This window comes from Corvus kubaryi, unplaced genomic scaffold (assembly GCF_017639235.1).
Source record: "Corvus kubaryi isolate FWS band 111438036 unplaced genomic scaffold, C.kubaryi_AGA036_p1.0 split1-131, whole genome shotgun sequence".
NCBI classification, from domain to species: domain Eukaryota; kingdom Metazoa; phylum Chordata; class Aves; order Passeriformes; family Corvidae; genus Corvus; species Corvus kubaryi.
The window spans coordinates 22665763-22687572 of NW_024582073.1; the positions used below are offsets into that span (position 1 = coordinate 22665763).

A 21810-nucleotide genomic window follows, 5' to 3' on the forward strand; every position below is an offset into this window, starting at 1 on the left:
GAGGAGAAATGGGGATCAAGCTGAAGTGCAACCATACTTTGAAGGAGCCCTTAACTAAATTCCTGACAAAAAGGACACATTTGCTCTGACAGAAAGCTGATGTAAAGGAGCACATCTGTCAGGTTTGCTTCTATACTGCGCTGTCAAATTCCAGAAAGAATGATTCAGGAAAAATGGAGTACAATCAATTATCTATAATAGGATGATGAGAGAAAAATAAAGCACTTAAGTATATGGTTTTCAAGGAGATGGCACTTGGCATTCTTCAGAATACTTTTTGTTGTTTCATGTTCTGTTCCACTGAACTGCTCTTGCATTTTCATTGAACTAGACCCAACCATGAGTTCCACTGATGGGTTTCATCTCAGAGAGGAGCAGCATTTCACAGGCAGGTGAGATACCCGTTAGCAATTTGTTTATTTTTCATTCATTGTTTATTTTACACTAATAATCTACAGCTCAAATTCTATTCAAAAATTACCTATATACTTACTATTAAAAATGAAAGTAGTCTCACAACAGTAGAGTTCATGGATTATAAAACATTAGTACCAGAACTATAAATCAAAGATGGTTTCTGGGATTCTGAGTTCTTGAGAAACCACCTCTCATTTCAAATCTTGAACATATTCAGTACCTAAACTCCATCTCACTGAAACAAGTCAAGATTCCTACAAAATCCTTATTCCCTCCAAACTTATGAAAAAAGAAAGAGCCTTTACAAGTATGAATGGAGAATTGGATAGAAAGGAAAGATGGATTCACCCCTGCAACCAAAAGTCATCTAGAGCTGCAGTCAGGAGCACTAAAACAAAGAGCCAAGAATTCCAGTGAGTTCTTTGTTTCTTCTCAAAACAGTTCATGGTTCACTTGAATCAGCTGCAAAGATCATTTCTGAAAGGGCAGAATTAATAAGTTGGTTCTCATACACTTATCTTCAGCATCAGCCCTAAACAATTTAGCTGAGGAAGTAATTTCAGGAGGAAAACAGCAGTAGTAAGCAGTTGTAACTTCTGAAAATTAACTACTCTAGAGGGATGTTTTGTAAGAATATTATACCAACACTTGCTTTTTTCTCTCACTAAAATTAAATGCATAGAGGAAATGATCCACTTTGTGAGAATACATATTTTAAAATAAATTCCAAACTGGTTAGTTCTCTTTGACATTCCAGTAATTCACATTAAAGACATAGGTAAGAAGGAAATAATAAAGTAATAATAAAATAATAAAAAAATATTAAAAATATAATAGTATATATTATATAGTATATAAATTATATAAATTATATATTATATAATAGTATATATCATATAGTGTATATAAAGTAATAAAAAATAATTTTAAAAGAAATAAAGAAGTAATAAAAAGCATTTCCCCAGTTCATCTTTTTGGCATGTTATGCAATTCATTTTCTTTAGTCTGACATTGTTTAACTTTCTGCTTGAATGCATCGAATTAAATCCAAGGAAAATAAAGAAGCTATTTCAGAAAAAGAAAAAGGTTACATAGATTAACTTAATTTAAATGCACAAAAAAAAAAAGGTCTCATTCACACTACAACAGAGTAGTTTTTCTACTGTTCAGACTTGGAACAAAGCAGACCTAAAACTTCTGAGGCTGGAAAAGGATACATTCTCTGAGTTTGCTTGGACAGGGAGGTGAGAGTGAACCATGCAGAGAATCATACAGACAGGAGCTGTGATGCAGCCTGCTTCTGTGAGCTGAAAATGGGAGTTTTCCCAGAGAAGACAGGTTTACAGTAATGTATCAGGTACAGCTGTCAGCCTCTGGGCCATTGAGGGATGAGTGTGTAAAGTGCTTTTAAGACAACTGCGACTTTCCATCGCAGTGAGCTATTGCAGATGCCTTAAGGGAATATCAGAGGAATCCAGGTCCTTTTAGTCCTGCTGAAGTAGTCAAAATTGATGTCTAAAAGCTGATTCTGACCTTGGTCTGAGATTTACAGAACAGCACACAATGAAAGAACAGGCTTAATCCCTTGACACACAGGATTGTGTCTGATGAGAAAGCTCGGCTCAGTTAGTCCAGATACATATCTCTAACTGTCTTGTCCTGGAAAACTTAAAGCACATCTGAATAAATTCTCTCAAATTTAAGGTGAATTAGAGTACAAGGAACTACATATCTCTCTAAAAAATCAATATATAAGATCCACAAAGATGCTTTCTCTCCTACTACTAAAAGACATTAAAAGAAGAAATAGGTTCGCTCCCTGTTTATAAAATCATACTGAGAGATGGATGCCAGGCACAGAGAATGTTTTGTGTCACCAACCAAGTAGACAACCAGGCATCTCCAAAGCTATCTTGATTTGTAAAATTCCTGTGCTATCAATTCCTAACAAAAACCCAGGAGAGTTTGTCAAGAATGAACCTGGTTCTGTATAGGGCCAAAAAGCCTTCAAACTATTAATACCTAATCCAAAATATAAAAAAAAACCTGCTGACACAAGTAGAGACAGTAGGATTACACACAGTGTTAAGGTACCTTTGTGGCTCTTCATAAGACCAGGCTGTAGCTGGCTGCTGAGAGAGTTCAGTTTGTTCAGCCTGGAGAACAAAAGGCTTTCAGGAGACTTTAGAGCCGTTTCCAGTGCCTAGAGAGGTCCTACAAGAGAGCTGGAGAGGGACTCTTAATCAGGAGTGTAGTGATAGGTAAAATTGCAACTTCCTCCTTTTTTTCTCTTTTGCCAGCCTTGCCCAAATTTTACTCAGGGCTCTTGTTACGGAGCTACATGTTCTTGGCTGGTTCTTGGCAGGTTTAGGCTCTGGCCAGTCCATGCCAGGAACCAAATGGAATCTGAAAGTCACAGCACAGTGGCTGGTGCTTCCCTTTCTGTGGTTTCCTTGCTTTCACCAGCTCAGCAAATCTGGGTACTCCTGACAATGTCCTTGTTATGATGCACTCATTTTCTTTCCATTTCCCTGTTATGATGCTCTTATTTTCTTACAATTTCCCCATCTGAGGCCCATCTATGTGATCCCAGAATTGCTGAGTCGTCCCAGAAGCCAGGTATGCTCTCCCTTCCCAGAAGAGAGCCCCATTCCCATTGATGAGACTCCCAAGTCCATGTGGAAGCTGGGAGTGAGTGCTGCCCAAGGAGCAGGCAGGATCCTCCTGTGCACCTCTCCCCCAGCAAAATGAAGCATCAGGTCCCCAAGGAGGAAGGTGAGTGTAGAACATCCCCCTGAGCACCTGCAAGAGCGTATCTTAGCTGGTGTCCAGCCTTGGAAGCGGAGGCCCTTGAACTGTGGAAGGTGCTCTGGCCTCTCCCTCATCCTGCTCCTGGTATTACCCCCACTGGCACCGCAGCATGGTTCTGGGGGCGATGCTGCTGCCATCTCCCAGCACTGTCCAGGCTGTTCCAGTGAGCTGACAGCAGGTCATTGTGCCAGCAGGACAGGCTCAGTACCCACACGAATGGATTGGTGCTGACACTCCATGGCCCCCAGGCCCACACCTCCAACAGCCCCTGGCACATACCCTCTTTTCCCCTCTCGCAGTACCAGGCCAGCGAGCTGAGCCAGACAGGGACCAATGAAGAGGGATTCTACAACTTTTCCCCAATAATCAGCAGGAGCTGATGCAGTTGGCCTAGAAGGTGAGTTTGGGGGTCCCCATGCCCCCTGTCTGGCAGTGCACACAACCCACCAGGGATGCGCTGGCAGCCAGCTACGAATCACCCCCCAGACCAAAAAGGCAGAAATTAGGTATTTAGAGAGGGTACATGATTTTATCAGTGGTCTGGAGTCACCAGCCAGGCAGCCCACCAGCAGTGCTGGGCAAGGGGTAGCCAGGCTCCCCAGGGGAGTGTGGCACTGACACCGGCTGCCTCTGTGCCATCCCCTCAGCAGCTGTACCTGCCAGCTCGGTGGCACTGGACACACCACTACAGCAAAATTCTTGCTTGACAAAGGTAAGATATAATCAATTCCTAAAGACCCCAACAGTGCACACCCAGAAAGCAAGCTACAAAACTTGCTACTTCCTCCTTCTTTTCCTGTGTCTGGCCTTGTTCTGATTTTCCTCAGAGCTCTGGTTAGCGAACTTCATGCCCCACCTCAGTCAACAGGTCATTGCAGCAGCAGCAGCAGAGTTCATGTCACAGGGATTTGGGCTCTGGCCATTTTCTCCAGACACTCAAATGGAATCTGAAAGTTGCAGATCTGTGGCTTCCCCTTCTGTGGTTTCCTTGATCTCTCCAGCTCAGCAAAACTGGAAAATCCTGGTGTAATTTCCCTGTCATGATGCACTCATTTTCTCTCCTTGAATCTCTGGCAGACTAGAAGGAGGGCAGCATCAGCAGGGGCTGAGCATTGAGCAGAGGAGATGCCTGCAGTCATCTCAGCTCCAGGCCTGCTCATGTCCCCACCATGGTCCCCATGCCCCTTCTCCAGCACTGCATAGGCCAGTAAACTCACCAGGGATGTTCTGTCAGCCAGCTGCAAGTAACCCACCATATCTCCATTTATGCAAAAAAGCTCATTTCTGCAAAAATTCAGGGTATCTTGAGAGGGCATGTGGCTTTATCAGTGTTCCAGTCTCACCAGCCAGGCAGCTCACCTGGGCAAGGGCTAACTGGGCTCCCTGGATGAGTGTGCCACTGGCAACCAGCTGCCTCTGTACCATCTCACAGGGGCTACACCTGCCAGCTGGGGACACCTCAGACACCTGCCAGGGCCAGCAATGTCTCAAAACTTCCACTTTCCCTGTGACAGCAAGTAATGCTGCATCTCCCAGGGGAGATCAAGTGACTACAGCCACCCCACAGAGACAGGGCCAGTGAGGAGGAGGGCTGGGGCTGAGCTGTCACCTCTGCGCTACAGGTCCTTCTGCTGGAAGCACCAACTGGTGCAGCAGTGTGGGCAGTGCAGTGGGACCAGACTCGCCACTTCATCTGCCAGGAGGCAGTGATGAGGAGCGCTGCTACGATACCCTGGTCTGTCCCACCTGTACCAGCAATTGGTTCCTCCACCACTGCATCCAGGCAGGCAGGAGTGCTCCCAGCCCCTGACATCACCCTTGTTCTCATTCCATTGCCCAATTCCAGGGCAATCATAGAATGATTTGTTTGGAAGGGATCTTAAAGACCATTTCATTACAATCCCCCTGCCATGGGCAGGGACATATTCCACTAGGCCAGGTTGCTCAGGCCCCCATCCGACCTGGCCTTGGACACTTCCAGGGATGGGGCATCCACTTCTCTGGGCAACCTGTGCCAGTGTCTCACCACCCTCACAATAAAAAATTTCCTCCTAATATCTAATCTAGACCTATCCTCTTTCAGTTGAAAGCCACTTCCCCTTGTCTTAGTACTCAATATCCTTGCCTAAAGTTCCTCTCCAGCTCTCTTGTGGGCCCCCTTTAGGTACCGTAAGGTGATTGAAAGTCTCTCCAGAGCCTTTTCTTCTGGAGGCTTAACAACCCCAATTCTCTTAGCTTGTCTCCACAGCAGAGGTGTTCCAGCCCTTGGATCATCTCTGTGACCTCCTCTGGACTCACTTCAACACCTTTCCTGTGTGGGAGACCCCATAGACGCAATACTCCACATGGGAGCTTTCCAACCCTCTCTGGTCTGCAAAGCAGCAAAGTGGTTTTGAAAGGGCTCCTCAGGGTTTGGGGGAAGTCTCTTCCTCCTGCAGGTCCTTGCCCTTGCAAGTTTCCATTTTTCCACACTGATCACCCTCACTTCTGTGTGCGTCATCAGGGGAGTTTCTGGCTGTTTGGATGCAGACTGTGGGTCCACTACAGACTGTGCTTGGAACCACGTTTCTAACTTCTTCTCTGCTTCTGTGATGGTACTCAGCCTTCTCACCACCTCCTGCAGCTCAGCCACCTGCTGCAGGAGGTCCTCCAACTGGGCACACCTACACACCTCCTGTGGGCAGGTCTGGCACTTGCTGCAGTCTGAGGTCTGCACTGCAGGCTCTCCCCTCATTAGTTCTGTCTGGGTGGAGGCATCAACCACCCCCAGGGTAGATGATGCAGGTCCCCAGTCAGAGCTGCACCCTTTGGTCTCAGATGAACACCCACCATTCTGCTTTGGGGTTCAGGTAGGATGAGTGCCCCCAACCTGTGCAGACAGTCACAAAACATGTCTGGTTTCTGGGCTATGTGGATTTCAAGTCTCTCTGTTCAGAGGAATGCCCCATCTTCAAAGAGGTGCCCTTCCACTCCGCAGGGCTGCCTTTTGTGGTCGTGGGGTGGCTGCCATGACTCCTGGCCCACCTATACCTCAGCCACTCTTTGAGTCACCAGGTCCTGGTAGGCTACTGCACTTCCCTGCAGTTTCCCTGGCTCAGGACCCCCCAACTCCCCACTCTGTTGTGGGATGGGTCTTCTCCAAAGGTGTTCACCTAGCAAAAAATCATTACATTTCTGTTTATTTTCTTGTGAATACATGAATCAAAAGAGGTCCTGGCATGTAGATCTTGCTTCAGCTAGAGGCTGACTAGGCAGGTGTCCTTCTAGTGCTACTTTGGTATCAATCCTGCAGCAGCAGGTAAGATGCATGTCCCAGGCTAACACTCTTGATAATCCCTTGCATGCTGTATCCCAGATACCTTTCCTTCAGTATAAAAGGTGTCCAGTATGAGACTAGAGAAACACTGGGTAAAACTGCTGTGCCAGCTGCACAAAGGTTATAGTTGGGTTAATTTCAAAAGACTGTTCTTTTATAACCAGAAGACTTGCTTTGTCACTTGTATATTATTTTTCATTCTGTCCTAATTGTAAGATTCCTTTCTCACATAATGGTCAGTTTCTGTGCCTAAAGGATAACAGACATAGGCTCCATCTGGTCAGCAGTAAGAACTCAGATTACCTGAAACAACTTCTTTTCCCTTACAGATCCAGCAGGAAAAGGCCAAATAAAGAGAGGGGGCAATTCCCAATTCCAGAAGGCAATTCCCAAATGTCCCCACCAGTGCACACTCAGGAAACAAGCTACAAAACTTGCTACTTCCTCCTTTTTTCTCCTTTTTCTGGTTTTGCCCTGAATTTCCTCCAGGTTCTGGTTAGGAATCTTTGTGCCCCAGCCTGTATCTTGGCCGGTGGGTTCTCTGCAGCAGTAGCAGGGTTGGTGTCACCGGGATTTGGACAATCCCTGTCAAGCACTCAAATAGAACCTGAATGTCACAGCCCCATGGCGTGTACTCAACCTTCTGCGGTTTTCTTGACTTCTCCAGCTCAGCAAAAATAGGAAATCCTGGCATAATTTCCCTGGTATGATGCACTCATTTTGTCTCCTTGAAACTTTAGGACAATAGGAGGGAAGGAGCAGCAGCGACTGAGCATTGGGCAGAGGAAAACCCTGCAGCTACCCCAGCTCCAGCCTTGCTTGTGTTGCCTCAGCCCCTGAAGAACCATAAAGTTCACAGAATCAAATTGTAAGATCATTTATGTTGGAAAAGACCTTTAAGATCATCAAGTCCAACCATTAACCCAGCATGACAAAGTCCACCATTAAACTATGCCCCTAAGCACCACATCTACATGTTTTTAAATGTCTTTAGGGATGGTGACTGCACCGCTTCCCTGGGCAGCCTGTTCCAGTGCTTGACAACCCTTTCAGAGAAGAAAGTTTTCATAACATGCCCTGGTTCAATGTGAGGCCATTTTGTCTCGTCCTGTCACTTGTTACCTGAGAGAAGAGAGCAACCTCCACCTCACTACAGCCACCTTTCGAGTAGTCGCAGACAACAATAAGGCCTCCCATGAGCCTCCTCTTCTCCCGTCAAGCTCCCTCAGCTGCTCCTCGGAAGACTTGTTCTCTCTGAAACTGAAAATCGCAGCCCTGTGGCTGGCACTTCCCCTTCTGCGGTTTTTTTGCCTTACATAATTTTCCTGGTATGATACACTCATTTTCTTTCTTGAAACCCTGTACCCTGGCAGTGGCATGGGTATAAAAGGAGGTCAGCAGCAGCAGGGGCTACTGTGCAGAGGAGAGCCCTACAGACACCCCAGCTCCAGCCTCACTCGTGGCTCCCTCAGCCCTCCCGGCACCATGAGGGTCCTTGCAGTCACCCTGGCTGTTCTGCTCCTTGTGGCCATCTGCTCCCTGGCTGAGGCTGATCTCAGAATCTCCAGGCGTGCCGCAATTTCACAGATGCAAGGTAGGTTCCTCTTCCCTGGGAGAGAGCCCCATCCCCATTGACTAGACCCTCATGTCCACGGAGAAGGCTGGGAGCAGATGGTCATCACCAGTGCAGGGACTAAGCCTTAGAGATGAAGGTTTTCAGGGGGTGTCCCCAGAGGACACAGCACAGGTGATGGCAAATTCCCTGGGAACCACAGGCAGAGCCTCTGCCGCAGTGTGGGGTCTCACTGGGCCCACCTCTCTGCCTTCACAGAAACCAACCTCATCTCCTGCTGCCACACCTACATTTCACGCCCCCTTCGACGCAGCATGATCCGCTCTGCCTACATGACCAGCAACAGCTGCCCAAAGCCAGCTGTGGTGTAAGTACTCAACATTGCCAGGGTCCAGGGTGCACCAGCCAGGGCAGCACCCCAAGGGTGTCCAAGGTTGTCCAGGATGGGGAAGGGCATGGACAGGGACACCTAGGGTGCTACCAGCAGGACCTAGTGCAGGCACCCTGATGCCCTGGCCGATGCCTGCCTCAACACTGCTCTTTTCCCCAACAGCCTGGTCACTAGGAAAGGGACGGAGTTGTGCGCAAACCCCGAGGCTCGCTGGGTGCAAGAATACCTGAAGCACTTGGAGCAGCCAGAGAACTGACTCTTCCCTGCTGCTGCCCCAGGGGAATAGGCTTGGACCCTAGCACCAGACACGCAGTAAGAGTGCTTGAGCTGCATCCTTCTCCACCAGGAAAATTTATTACACCTGGCATACACTTGTTAAACTAAATTTTGCTTGCTTAAATGCCTGAATAAAATGTTTGGCTTGTCAAACCCTTTCTGTCTCTCTGAAGTCCCTGATGGAGCCCCAATATGACAAAAGGGACCCATGGGGAGCCTCCTGCCCTCCCCACTCCCTGGTTTCATTGCTACCCACTGTGCAGGGTGGCCCCGTGATAGCTCCCACAGTACTTCCCTCTCCCCAGCCTGGACTCAGCTCCTGCTTCCCAGCATGAACCAGACGTACCTGTGGGGTGACACAGCATCTCATCCGTTTCTCGGGGCCCTCCCCACGCAGCACATGTGGAGCCCAGTAACAAACCCCTGGGGCAGGCAGCCCTGCTGGGCATCTGCCAGCAGCTCATTGACGTATTTTACCTCAACACTAGAGGATCAGGACAGTCTTTGACCACCTGACATCCCCACTCCTAGCCCTCTCCTACACTACAGCCCCCTGCAACGGTGGAGCTGAGGTCTTGGTGCTCCTGGTTGCTGCTGGTCCCACATACACACTCTGTGCCACAGTGCTGCCAGAGGAGCAGGCAGGAGCAGGCAGGAGCAGGCAGCATTGTCCCCACCACTCCCCACCACTGACACCACCTCTGTCCTCACACCATTGCCCTGGATGGGCACTGGAGAATGAATCCAACAAGCCAACATAAGCAAACTAATGGTGATGCAACCCCTCTCTGTTTCTAAAAATTTCCAGTGTAGCTCAAAAACTCAGGCAAACAAATGCATAAAACCATGCACAAGTACACTCAATACTAGAAGAAGAGTGGGGACCTGTTAGATTTTATGTGACACAGAAGTTGAATTTATTTGCAGAGAGCCTGAAAACTCAATCAGTACTTCAAATAACAGACAAGATAAAAGCACTTATTCCAAAATGACTCAGGAATACATATATATACACTGTAATAATAAGACTAAAAGAAGCTCTAAATCCTAAAACTGATGTGTAGAGATGCACAAGATTTGGGCAAGGCTGATGAGCTTCTTTAGCATCATGAGTTTGCTGTACTTCAATGCTCGCTTCAACTACTCTTCAATGCAATGTGTATAGCAATGCTTTTCCCCACTTCTGCAACTCAGTCTTATAGCAACAGCTTCTAGGCTAATAACACTGAAAATCTCTGACTTAGGACAATGTGAAAAACACAATACTTTTATATTGTTTACAAGGCAAAAATGAGAGTCCAGTAAAAATCCTCCCTGGGGCATTGTTTTCAGAAATCTCATTATAGTTTCAGCAATCTATTTGTTCTTACAGGGCTGCCTTAAAATGCATGAAGGCTTGGTGTTGACAGTAGTACAGAGCTACACTTTAATTTGCTCAAGGTCACACATGACATCTGAGGTGAATTTATGAATTTTTGCCTCCACCAGTTAGTCCCAGGAAAGTAATCCCAGCACCGCCTTGCTAAACGAACTCAACACAAAACTGTCCATCTATGCTGAAAAAACTGTACTACACAAGCTTTGAAGTGTGAAAAAGAGGATCCATCAAGACAAGTGAAGGAACCACTTTCTTCATTGACTTCCCTTCAGAATACCCACATGGAGTGTGCTGCACATCTCCTGCACTTCTTTCATAGCAGCATTATATTTTAGCAAATTAAACTGGGGACGATAAATACCAACCCTGGATTAAATACTGTGCATTTTCATAGCATCACGGGGTTTTTTCTTAACACAGTTTGATTTAATTCCCTCCCAGAATTGCCTATTGACCACTGCACTTCTGGGCTGGCTCCTTGAGGACAACGCACTGAGGTGGGAGGTTGGCACCATCAGGACCGGCTCTCCTGCCCAAGAGCTGCACGCTGAGCACACACCACCGAACCCAGAGCCATTCCCACCTTCACCCCTCGAGAACAACCCAATCTACGTGTTCCTGCATTTCTGACAATCCTCCTTCTCCTCACATCACCACCCATCCCTCTGTGCTGTCCCGGGTAGAGGTGTTCTCTGCCACCGCCAAGGGAGCAACTGGGGAACTGGTCCCCATTCTTGCCTTCCGCCCTCCCCGAGCTGCCTTTTTTCTGTGTACTCCTGGACATTGTGCTAATATCTGAAAACTTTGTTTGATTAAAGTAGTGGTGTTCGAACCCACCGCGTCCTTTTTTCTCGCACAGCTGACCTCAACACCTCGCTAAGGGACACACCGAGGGTTGGCTGCGGTTACTACAGACGGGAGGGAAAAACAACTCACAAAACATGCAACGCTCAGCATATTTTGTGAAGCAAGCACTGAGGAGAATGGCACGAAGAGAAACAACTCAAATCTAATTCTTCTCACGCTCCCCAGAGCTCAAACTATTCGCTGGATTTTCGACGGTAGGCAGACTTGCCTCCGGTTTTCCAGCACCGATTTCCCCTCCCCGACCACCAGGCCGCGGGGCCCGCACGGCATCGCGGGAGTTGTAGTTCCCGCACGGCGCGACATGGCGGCTTTGCGGGTGCTGCCTGCCCTCGCCGCCGCTCTGTTCTTGGCTGCCGCCGGCCAGACCAGCAAGTACTCCCGGGAGGCCAACGAGGCGCTGGCGGCCGCCGGCAGCAAGCGGCGGGAGGCCGGAGAGTTCCGGGTGGTGAGGCTGAACCAGGTCTGGGAGAAGGCGCAGCGGGTGAGTGAGGCGGTGCGGGGCCAGGGCAGTTCTCGGAGGGGCCGCGGGGTCGGGCCCGGCCGCTTCGGACACTCATTCCCCGTCAGGGAGATGGGAAGGAGCGGGAGCCTGTGTCTGAGGAGAGACCGAAGCTGTCCGGCCCCGGCTCGGGGCTGCGGCGGCTTTTCTCCGGTTCTCGGGCATGGCTGTCCCCGACCGTCACGCAGCGAGGGACTCGCTCAGCCCCGCGCCGTGCGGCTGTCCCGGCGGCGGAGAGCAACCTTCTCCTGGGAGAGGGGATGTGTGTCTGAGTCCTGGGAAGTGTTGACCTGCCCGTGGTAAAATACTGCAGCTAAACCACCTGCCCAGGAAGTGGGAGAGAGAGGGAAGCCCCTCTCGGGCCATCTGCGGCTGGCTCCAGTGCTCGCTGGTTGTTGTTCAGGATTGTGATGCTTTCATCTGTCTGAAGGCGGTGGCCTCGGTTCCTGCTCGGCACAGGGCAGGAGTTTACAGCACAGGAGAAGATGAAACCCTCCATCCCTGTGGTTGTGTCACTTTCATTCACATCAAGCGATGTAAACAAATGCAGGGGGACCAGCAAATGGATATCACCTTTCCCAGATGAGAGCCTTAATTTTAACAGTGATACTTGAGTTTCTCTTCACGCTGGACTACAAAAAATATTTAATTAAAGTGAAAATACAGTCAAATTAATTCATTACAGTGGAAATACAACTAAACAGAACATCTCCAACAGGAGAAGAAGACTGCACTGCACATATCCCCTGAATATTGTGGATTATGAGAATTAGGGTCATGACTGGCAAAGGTTCAGTTCTTTCAGGCAAAGAAATATAGTTAATATTAATTTTGGATCTTCTGTATCCTGAATAGCCTGAGCTATTGAATTGGAGGCAGGGTATCCCTGGGTTCAGCCAAAAACTAGGATCCTACCATAGTGCTGCATTCCAGTGTGCAAAAAGAAGGTATCAAAAATACTCCTTTCCTCAATGGGAGAAGGATAGAATGGAGCATAGGACAGTGTATGCTAATGAAACTCCAGCTGTGGATGGACAGCTGAAAAAGAAACACCACCGAGACTAGAAATAATCTATAATGATAGTAATATCACTTACCTCTCACCTTTCCAATTACAGTCTTTTCTTATTTTCATGCCTGGATCTTCTGGAATTAAAATTTGAGATGCTTTACATCATCTATGTTAAGATGCTAAAATACAAAATGGAGTTAACTCTATCAGTAAAAAACTACAGTTTAGTACATTCTATATGTGTGAGCTAGATTCTGGAGATGCAAAACCTACTTGAACTAAATTGGCCACCATCTAAATTTCACTTTCAAGTACAACTGTCACCCAGCTTGTGTTTTATAAAGTGATTTTTCAGTATGTCTGGGCAATATATTAAATAAGAGGAAAACTGTGCCTGTGTGTTACACCTGCATTCAAATACTTCCATGTGTCAATGCTGAACTCTTCATTCCCTTATTTTGGTAGTGGTAGAGATAGTACTGAAAGTGGGGAACTTCTTTGTTTTGGCATAAAAGTCAGATATTGCAATTAAGCATTGCAACACACAGCTGGAGAGTAGTCCTCAAAAAAGCCCCAGAATGTTACTTAGTGGAACCAGGAGCTGGCAAGCCAGACTTGCTTCTTGTTTCCCTGAGGGTGGGAGAGAGGGCTTGATCTTTCTCCAGAATCTCTTTTCATAAATAGTAAATTTGTAGTAAAGAGCTCTTTCCTCTTGGAGGCAAGAGTGTAAGTAAGGATGTTGCAGGTAATAATTGCAGCCAGCCCAACAGCAAATGATAAAAATGTTATAATGTTTGACAAATTTCCAGCACTCATTCCCATGATTGCCAGGTACCCATCTTGGTTATTAATGTCCAGGTAGCATAAGGAATGAGTGTAAGGAACTTGTTGCTTGGTTATTTAATAACTTAGCTTTTCACATCTGCTTCTAGTAAGTTATTCCAACATGTGAGTGATGTTAGTAAAGTGATGAGGAGTCTTACCCATTGACAGTTTTCACCTGGTATACTTAGGGTCCTACATGAGATGACCTTAAAGGAAGCAGTTCTTGAACTGAATACTTTAAATTAACTTACATATTTACTCTATGTTACATAAATGGGACAGGCAAGGGGCTTCCAAAAGGTTTCAAAGGATTTATAATGCCTACAGGGACAGTTACTTCCATTTCATACTAAATTATAATGAGAATCAGAAAAATATTTCTCTAATTGAGAGAAGTTTGAATAGAATCTTGTTTTCTCTTAAGGAGCAGTGGGCTTAATGTAGTTCCTTAGTTCTTATAAGACTTTAACATGTTGATTGATGATGACTCCAAACTTTATGTTTAGAAGTTCTGATATTCTTTTCTAGACCTTCTAGAAAACAGCTGTACATGTTCATGAGATTGCACTAACTGCAGAGAGACTCAAACATAAACTGCACTGTGTAATCTTTTATACAGTACTGTGTCTCTGATAACAAGGTCACACATATAAAAGATTTTTTTTCCCTGTACTTGCTCAGCCCAACTACATGTGAAGTCCACGCTACTTGAATGCTGGCTAACATGAGAGTACAGAACTACCGAGATGCTTGGCCATTTCCTTCACAATTTGTAGAAAACCTTTCACTCACTCTTGAAGCTTCAGGGCACAATTCTTGTGAGGAAAATGCTGATACTTGGTACCGCTGCAGCAGTGACACTTGGGCTGTCCAGGTCATCCTGCACCAGAAAAGCAAATAAGGATATGATTAAGGTTTTTCTTTTACTTTAGCACATACTAAAAACCATAAATAAAGTGGTTCCTTCTAAGTGCCTTGTTTCTATCAAGGAGTTCCCCAAAAGTAGATGGTAAAGAAGACAACAGGGACACTCCTTTGCTTTAGTATTAGAGGGATCAGAAGTTTTAATGTGTTCTATAAGTATTATATTTACCTGTGATTCTAACTACTCTAGGTTTTAGTAATTTCAGTAAGCCAAGTGCAAAATGCAGGAAAAATAAAACCTAGTTTAAACAAAATAATTATATGCAGTGGCACAAGATGAATTAATATGACAACCTAAGCTGGAAGCAGAAACAATAATGTGGATAGTTTCCTGAATTCCTGTCAATAGGAGGTGTATTAGCTCAAAGTAATGACACTTTTCCTAGTTAATTTGAAATAACCTACTGACACACAAAGGAGTGGCTGAATCTTTTCAGTATCATCCTGATGTTTAAAAACAATACTGAGTTCTGAGTCTGTATTTATTAAACATACTGCTTCCTCACTGAAAATGAGAATTTTTGTAATCTGTAAGCTGGTTTTAATGATTAAAAAACACCTTCAGTACATAAACTTGTCCTAGGACTGACGAGCCCAGGTGGCTTCGAGCTGGTTCTGAGCTCACAGGAGCTGGGTGCACAGTGGTTGGGGGGGTTTTATCACCTCTCCTCTCTGGGCTTGTCCTTCCCTCACCTTGTGATTGTTGATATGTACAGACACAGACAAAAATAGTTCTGAAGTATTAAGATGATTTATTACATTTCTTTGTTTTAAACTGAATAACTAAGATGTCTAAAATCTGGAAGTTCAGGATCAAGTCACAGCAGTGCTGCTTAGCCAACTGCCTGTTAGTCATTGTGTGTGTTCCTGTTTTCTCTGTAGTTCACAAAATTTCAGGCTGACCTAGCATTCATTTGAACTCTATTTTTTTTATTTTCCTGTCTTCAGCCTCAGTGTCTTACCTTTTTTGTTCTGTTATGTCAGACAGAAGTACCTCTAGGTTTTGTATGTTTTAATGCACATAAACCATGTTAAGAAATGATCTGAGAATTTTTTCTATTTTGATCATAGTAAAAATTGCTGATGAAGTTACCCTTTGACCTGCAAGGCAATAAAGTTTTTCAACTCACTATAACTATATGGTTGGAAGATGGTCCACAAGAAAGCACATGTGATGGCAATGGCATTGTTGCTTGAGAAGAATTGCTGCATCATACTGGTTCTTACGTATCTGTACTGGTTTCTGAGGTAACTGAAGTCAGAGGGGACTCCACATAACTAAATACAAACTTTTCTCTGTTCTTGTTAGCTCCATCTCTCTGCTGTCAAACTGGCAGAGTTGCACAGTGATCTAAAAATACAAGAAAAGGATGAGCTAAGCTGGAAAAAATTGAAGGCTGAAGGGCTGGATGAAGATGGAGAGAAGGAGGCCAAGCTCAGACGCAACTTACATGGTAAGGTGTATCTTGGAAAGAAGGAGTTTAAACTTTGTATCAGACACAGGCATGGTTAGACACCTGTGTTTGTGTTTGAACCCTTAAATAACAGGTTGTCTTTCTGGACACCAAGCACACACAAGTTCTTTGGAGGTGAGCAGGGAGCTGCAGGAGCCTAAAAGATTCCTTTGCTCCCAGTAATTTCAGAGGAGGTCATTAAACCTTGACCTCTGTGTCTTGAACTGTTGGCTTTTCCTCCATGAACTGCAAAGTCCAGCTTTGCAAGTCACAGATGTAGCCCATCTCTCACCTTCCATACATCCATAGTTGGTTCTCATGTTTCTGTAACTTCTGTTCCCTTGCAGTCATTATGACAAAATATGGAATGAATGAAAAGAAGGATTCTCAGCTAGTTGATACCAACTATATTAAAGATGGCACAGAAAGTGACACACTAGATGATCCAAGACTGGAAAAATTATGGAGCAAGGTGAGTAAGGTTTCCAGGAACTGCATGTAAGAAATCCCTATTTCTTTGTTGAACTCTTAGCTGTGTCTTCTGAGAGCAACCAGACTTGGAAGTTAATTAATACTGTCTTGTTAAGCACTGACTACGCTGCCATGCTTTGTAGCTCACATCTTTGTGCCCTGAGGGTACGCCACCTGCATCCAGATCATCCAGATGTGGCAGGTTGTCTTTGCCAAATAAAACATCCACATCAGTCTGAAGAGTGGAGCCTGGATCCACTGACGTCAAACAGTATTTCATCACATTTCCCTAAAATCATGGCTTCCCTTAGTGTGACTGTTACACTGTGTGGTAGTGTATCTGTGGTGTTTTTCTCAGTTTTCTTATTATTGTTTATGGACTTTTTAAAAAAGATGCATTTAAAATAGAACCACTTTGTAGACTGCCTAAAAGTGAAATGTATTGTGGGGAAGGGTTTTAAATAAAGGCTCTCCCAACCTAGTATTCAAGTGAAAATTTCCAGGATTTGCATTCATGCAAATAAAAAGTGGAAGATGTACTGTCAGTTTAGGCAGCTAAAACTGGCAAAGTCATAGTCCTCTAATCCTCAGAAATTAAGCAATTCAAGTTTTAAGAAGCAGCTAGTCAGGTAAATCTAAAGAATTCTCCCACGAGTCTACTGCAGTGGTAGTAAAGCAGAAAAAAGATTTGTTGGATTAAAAAATATTACTGTAACTAAATACAGATCTGGCAAGGAACATGATGTCCTGTGCTTTGGGGAACAGTGAAGTACAACCCTAAGCACAAAAAAACAGTTGCGTCTGAGAAGGTATCAAAAACATTCACTTTTGATCAGGCATTGCAGCAAGTACGCCACCAGATTTGTGGGTAGTGCCCCAGCTGTGTGAGCAGTACTTCCTTAATTGTTACAGAATGAGTGCATAGTAGTGATAAAATCTTCACTTGCCACTAGAGTAAGATGAAGTAAAGATTGTGTTTAATATCAGGCTGCATCCCTCATGCACATGGTTCCCTTAGAGTTGTCTATGGAGCTCCATGGCCCTTATTTCTGTATTAAATTGTGTCCCACAGAATAGAAATGCCAGACACTTTTCACTGGGTAGTCCATAACAAGTCCATCTTTATAAGTCTGAAACAAACTTCCTTTTGATGTAATTAAAGACATCTTATCCATCAACATCTAAATCCTGACTACATACAAATATTAAGAGAATTAAAAGAAAAGATCTAAGGAAAAGCTGCACTTAATAATTTTCTAAATGTGGCGAGAAGTGGGAAGACGTTTTGGCAGTTGAGGGCACTCAGAAGCACTTGGCCTGGAAAGCATAATGAGCTCATGTTTCTTTCAGGCCAAGACCTCTGGGAAGTTCTCTGATGAGGAGCTGGATAAGCTCTGGCGAGAATTTAAGCATCACAAAGAAAAGATTCGTGAATACAATATTCTGCTGGAGACTGTGAGCAGAACAGAAGGTACCTGAACATTTCTCTGATGTTTCAAGATCAGTACAGCTCTTTTCTCTGCCCATTGCTTCTATCGCTTCCAAGTTTCTTTGAAACTCCTGACATTTCTGTCGGAACTGCTTTCAGATACTTCCTGGGTTTGGTTCTGCATTAGCTGCCAAAGTTCTTGCCAGCTAATGAAAATGTTGCCATTTCACTTTTCTGATTCTGCCTGCATTTCAAGCAGGGGAGATGCCATCAGATTAACAATGATGGCCATTGTTCTTTACAGGCCATTGTACTTTACATTGTACTTTACAGGAAAGTATGCAGGAAGCATAAATCCACTGCTGCAAAATGTGGTTCTCAAGTCTGCAGAACATGCATGTTTTCTCTCACCAGCTGGGAGTAAATATTGTAGCACCAAGCCTGAGGTTTATTAAAGCATCAAGGATCTGAACCCAGCTTGCTGTACTAATCTGAGCTAAAACTGTTAGAGCTGAAGAATTCTAAATTCTGATAGTTTGATGTTTGCATTACATAGTCCAAGCTGGAAGCTGCTGAAAATCATTTCACCATCAGATGTCCTGGTTCATGAAATGTCCAGGGAAGAATTCATTAAACATCCTTATCCCATTTTTGTGGGATATTACTAACCTGGGAAAATAAGAACATTTCCTTACTAAAATCTGGTGGCCAGTAGGGGTTATAAGGCATTTCTGTACCATCACCCTCCAGAGCACTGAGGGACGTTGATCTGAATATTGACCTGCAAAAGGAATTACTTCCTAAAGTCTGGTTTGGATGCTTTATTTGCACTCAACTTAAATCCTAAGAATTTAACATCTTTTATTCACCTCACATTTGGGGGATTTCTGGAGTTTTTGACCTATCAAGATTTGGCCCACAATCAATAACACTTATTGTTCTTCAACAGATATCCACAAAAATGTTATCAATCCATCTGAGGAGAACCTGGTGAAAGAGGAAATCTTGCACAACAAACACAGAGAACTCAAGGAGAAGTTAAGAAGCATCAATCAGGGGTTTGAGCGTTTGCGTAAAGTCAGTCACCAGGGATATGACACAACCAGTGGTATGATACAGGGGGGTGGTGCTTATTTGGGATTCATTTCATTTAAAAAAAATTAAAATCAGTGGACAAGTAATAAGGTGTAGTCAGTTTTGCAATGCATAGTGTACCACAGTGGGCTGAAGAGATGCAGCCACCCAGTTTTATTTAGAACCAAACACTGGAAGCCTAATGAAAGGATATAATCAGTGTGTTAAGAGGATAGTTCTGTCTTCCATGCCCACATGAGAAGGGATTTTACACCTTCACCTCCAGGAGGCCGAGTAAATGAGACAACATGCAGGGCAAGCAATGCTATTATCCAGTTCCTAGGGTTTGGGGGTTTTTTTGCTTTTAAAAACCTACTTGTTTTATCTAGTACTAGTACCTAATTTTATCCAGTATTTGGATGTGTCTCCCTTTTTGTCTAAATAGATCTATTAGTAATGCAGTGCTTAATATCTCTGTGCTTAATAGCTATATGTATGTGAGAAAGCATCTTCATCTTTTTCATTTCATTATATGTGTTTGTTTAGAATTTGAGGAACCAAGAGTGATTGATTTGTGGGACATGGCCAAATCAGCCAATTTCACTGAGAAAGAACTTCAGTCTTTTCGGGTAAGTAGAATTCCAGTGACTTCTCTTGCAGAAAGATATTTTGCCATATAAAGAAACACTCAATGTTACTCTGATTGCAGCCACTTCTGTATTACCATATAGACACTGTAAAAAAGTCATGCTGCCTTTTTAATACTTCAGATATATAAACATGTGTGTAACTAGTCATATGCTGGTTCTGTTATAATCAGCAGAATGAAAATTCTGAATCTTCTCAAAACAAGTATTGCATATTTTAAATCTGTGAAAGATCAGGGACTGCTGCTTTGTTTCCAATGCACCAGATTTACCCCTCTTACCCAATGGCCTAATTATGTCCTTGGGAAGCAGGGTAATCTGTATAACCAGCAATTTCCCTCTCATGCCCATCTCTTGTACTGTCACCTTCCCATGCTGGAGCTGTGTTGAGCTGACCCAAAACTACTGTGATAAAGACTTCTTTTCAAGGAAATAGTATAGAAATTCATTCCTGTGTGGTTCATACCACTTTTATTCAATTCAAGTTGTATAGAGAAAACATTTGATTTTTTTTTATCTGACTCTGCCTGTTTATCAGATTTTAAAAAGAGGCTTCTTTTAAAATTTTTCACCCTCCCCTCAGTTCACTGTGCTTATGCCTAAATTTTTACTTGGTGCTCACTGCTGTCATCTTGTAGCATCTCACAGCCACCCACAGTCTCCTTTTCAGGACTCCACAGTGGGTCGTTTTCAGCAACTGCTTTCAAAATCAGGAGTCTGGTGGTGATCGCAATGGATTGTCCAGACATTCTTAAGAAGCAGGGAACTGAAAAAGCTTTCTGTGCCTGACTTAGTAAAATACCATTAAGAGTGTCTTGGCAAGAGAAAGGAAGCCTTGGAAAGAAGCTCGTGTGAAGCTGTGTGTATTTGTTGTCTTAGGAGGAGCTGAAACATTTTGAAGCAAAAATTGAAAAGCACCATCATTACCAGAAACAATTAGAGATTTCACACCAGAAACTGAAGCACGTAGAGGGAACTGGAGACAAGGATCATCTGAACAGAAACAAAGAGAAATATGCCATGCTGCAAGAAAAGACAAAAGAACTAGGATATAAGGTCTGTATAAATCCAGTGTTACATACATGTTGAAAGTTTAACTCAGTAGCAGAGGGGATGTAGATTATCCAGTGCTGATTTTTCATGCAAGCTGAACGATTTCCAGAAGAGGACTCCAAGGCACATCTGTTCTCCATGTTTAGTACAGCATACACATAATTGTTTTTTATAGACCTAATTCTGAAAGTCCTGAAGTCTTCCTGCTCTCTGCTCTTTCTGTTGTCACAAATACTCATAGTAAAATCTGAATATATTACTATATTGATAATTTATTGTCTTCCTGAAATTTGTTTCATGTGTTTTGTTTTCCTGATAGGTAAAGAAGCACTTGCAAGACTTATCCAGCAGAATCTCTCAAGGTCTTCAACACAATGAACTATAAAAATTTGTTCTACTTCATGGGATCAATTTATTAACACAAAGCAGTTAGTGTGGTTTTTTGAACAGGGCTTACCAAGGAGTCCTTCTGAAATAGTAGGGATTGAACAGATGTGTCCTGTAAGAAATTTTTTTGTCTACTTAATTACCAATTTTGTATTTGCTCTATAAAATTAAATGACTAGATTAAATATTTAGGTTGCATGTCTTGGATCATATAAATCTTACATCTGAATCAAGTAGCAGCCTTTGAAATAATCAGTCATGTCGAAAGGAAAAAATATGTGAACTCTCAAAGGATTCCTGCTAGTAAAAAAATACTAATCTTATAGTCAGGTAATGTATTCTGATCAATGAAAGCAAACACTGAGGTACAGGAAGTTGAAACAGAGGCCTGAAAAGTCTTTATTTCAATGCCTGGCCTATTAAATTTCCTACTTAAGGTAATAAAAATATTTTTACTGATTTTGATTAGTGGCTCAGAGCTGCACTGCTGCACTGTATATGAATCTTTCATGTGAGAGGGGGAGGAAGAGTAAGGAGGGAACAAGTACTGAGGTCAATTTGCACAGTTTAGTTATTGACTAACACGTGTGTACAATTATCTTTTTCATGGTTGCTTTGGCTTTGCTACACCTGGTCAGTAAAAAATCAAAACAAGATTCTGGTGAGGCTTTTCTTTTACCTTCCCTTTCATACAGTGAGAAGCAACCAGACTGGTTTTTTGAGCATGTTGCTAATTCCTGTAATGTTCATTAACACATTAGTTTTTAAGAGAGGAGGGGTAGTTTTGCACCACAAGAATGTGCTTCTGTGTTCTGAGTAGGCAGAAGGCTTTCTAAAGCAGCTTCTCTCTGAGCACATATTCCAGTGCAATCTCCAGTAAAGGCTATTATCACTTCCCCTTTCAAGACCAGATTTTTCTGGTCAGAACTTTGGCGAACATCAGAAACCTGGGTTGAAATTGTCTGTAATAACAATGCTGACCCTTTATTGCAAATGAAAGTTTCAA

General features: G+C 43.9%; 2 protein-coding genes across 2 annotated transcripts; both read left to right on the plus strand.

Annotated features, from left to right (window-relative positions):
• Nucleotides 1-7922: 7922 nt before the first annotated feature.
• LOC121676528 (C-C motif chemokine 5-like) lies at nucleotides 7923-8937 on the plus strand. The gene is made up of 3 exons (XM_042053168.1): nucleotides 7923-8138; nucleotides 8376-8484; nucleotides 8671-8937. The coding sequence occupies exons 1-3, from the start codon at nucleotides 8030-8032 to the stop codon at nucleotides 8762-8764; spliced, it is 312 nt and encodes a 103-aa protein (XP_041909102.1). The 5' UTR covers nucleotides 7923-8029; the 3' UTR covers nucleotides 8765-8937.
• Nucleotides 8938-11293: 2356 nt separating this feature from the next.
• On the plus strand, nucleotides 11294-21460 carry LRPAP1 (LDL receptor related protein associated protein 1). Its single transcript, XM_042052986.1, has 8 exons — nucleotides 11294-11510; nucleotides 15599-15743; nucleotides 16091-16215; nucleotides 17565-17685; nucleotides 18593-18751; nucleotides 19264-19346; nucleotides 20244-20420; nucleotides 20737-21460. The coding sequence occupies exons 1-8, from the start codon at nucleotides 11331-11333 to the stop codon at nucleotides 20800-20802; spliced, it is 1056 nt and encodes a 351-aa protein (XP_041908920.1). The 5' UTR covers nucleotides 11294-11330; the 3' UTR covers nucleotides 20803-21460.
• The last annotated feature ends 350 nt before the right edge of the window (nucleotides 21461-21810 follow it).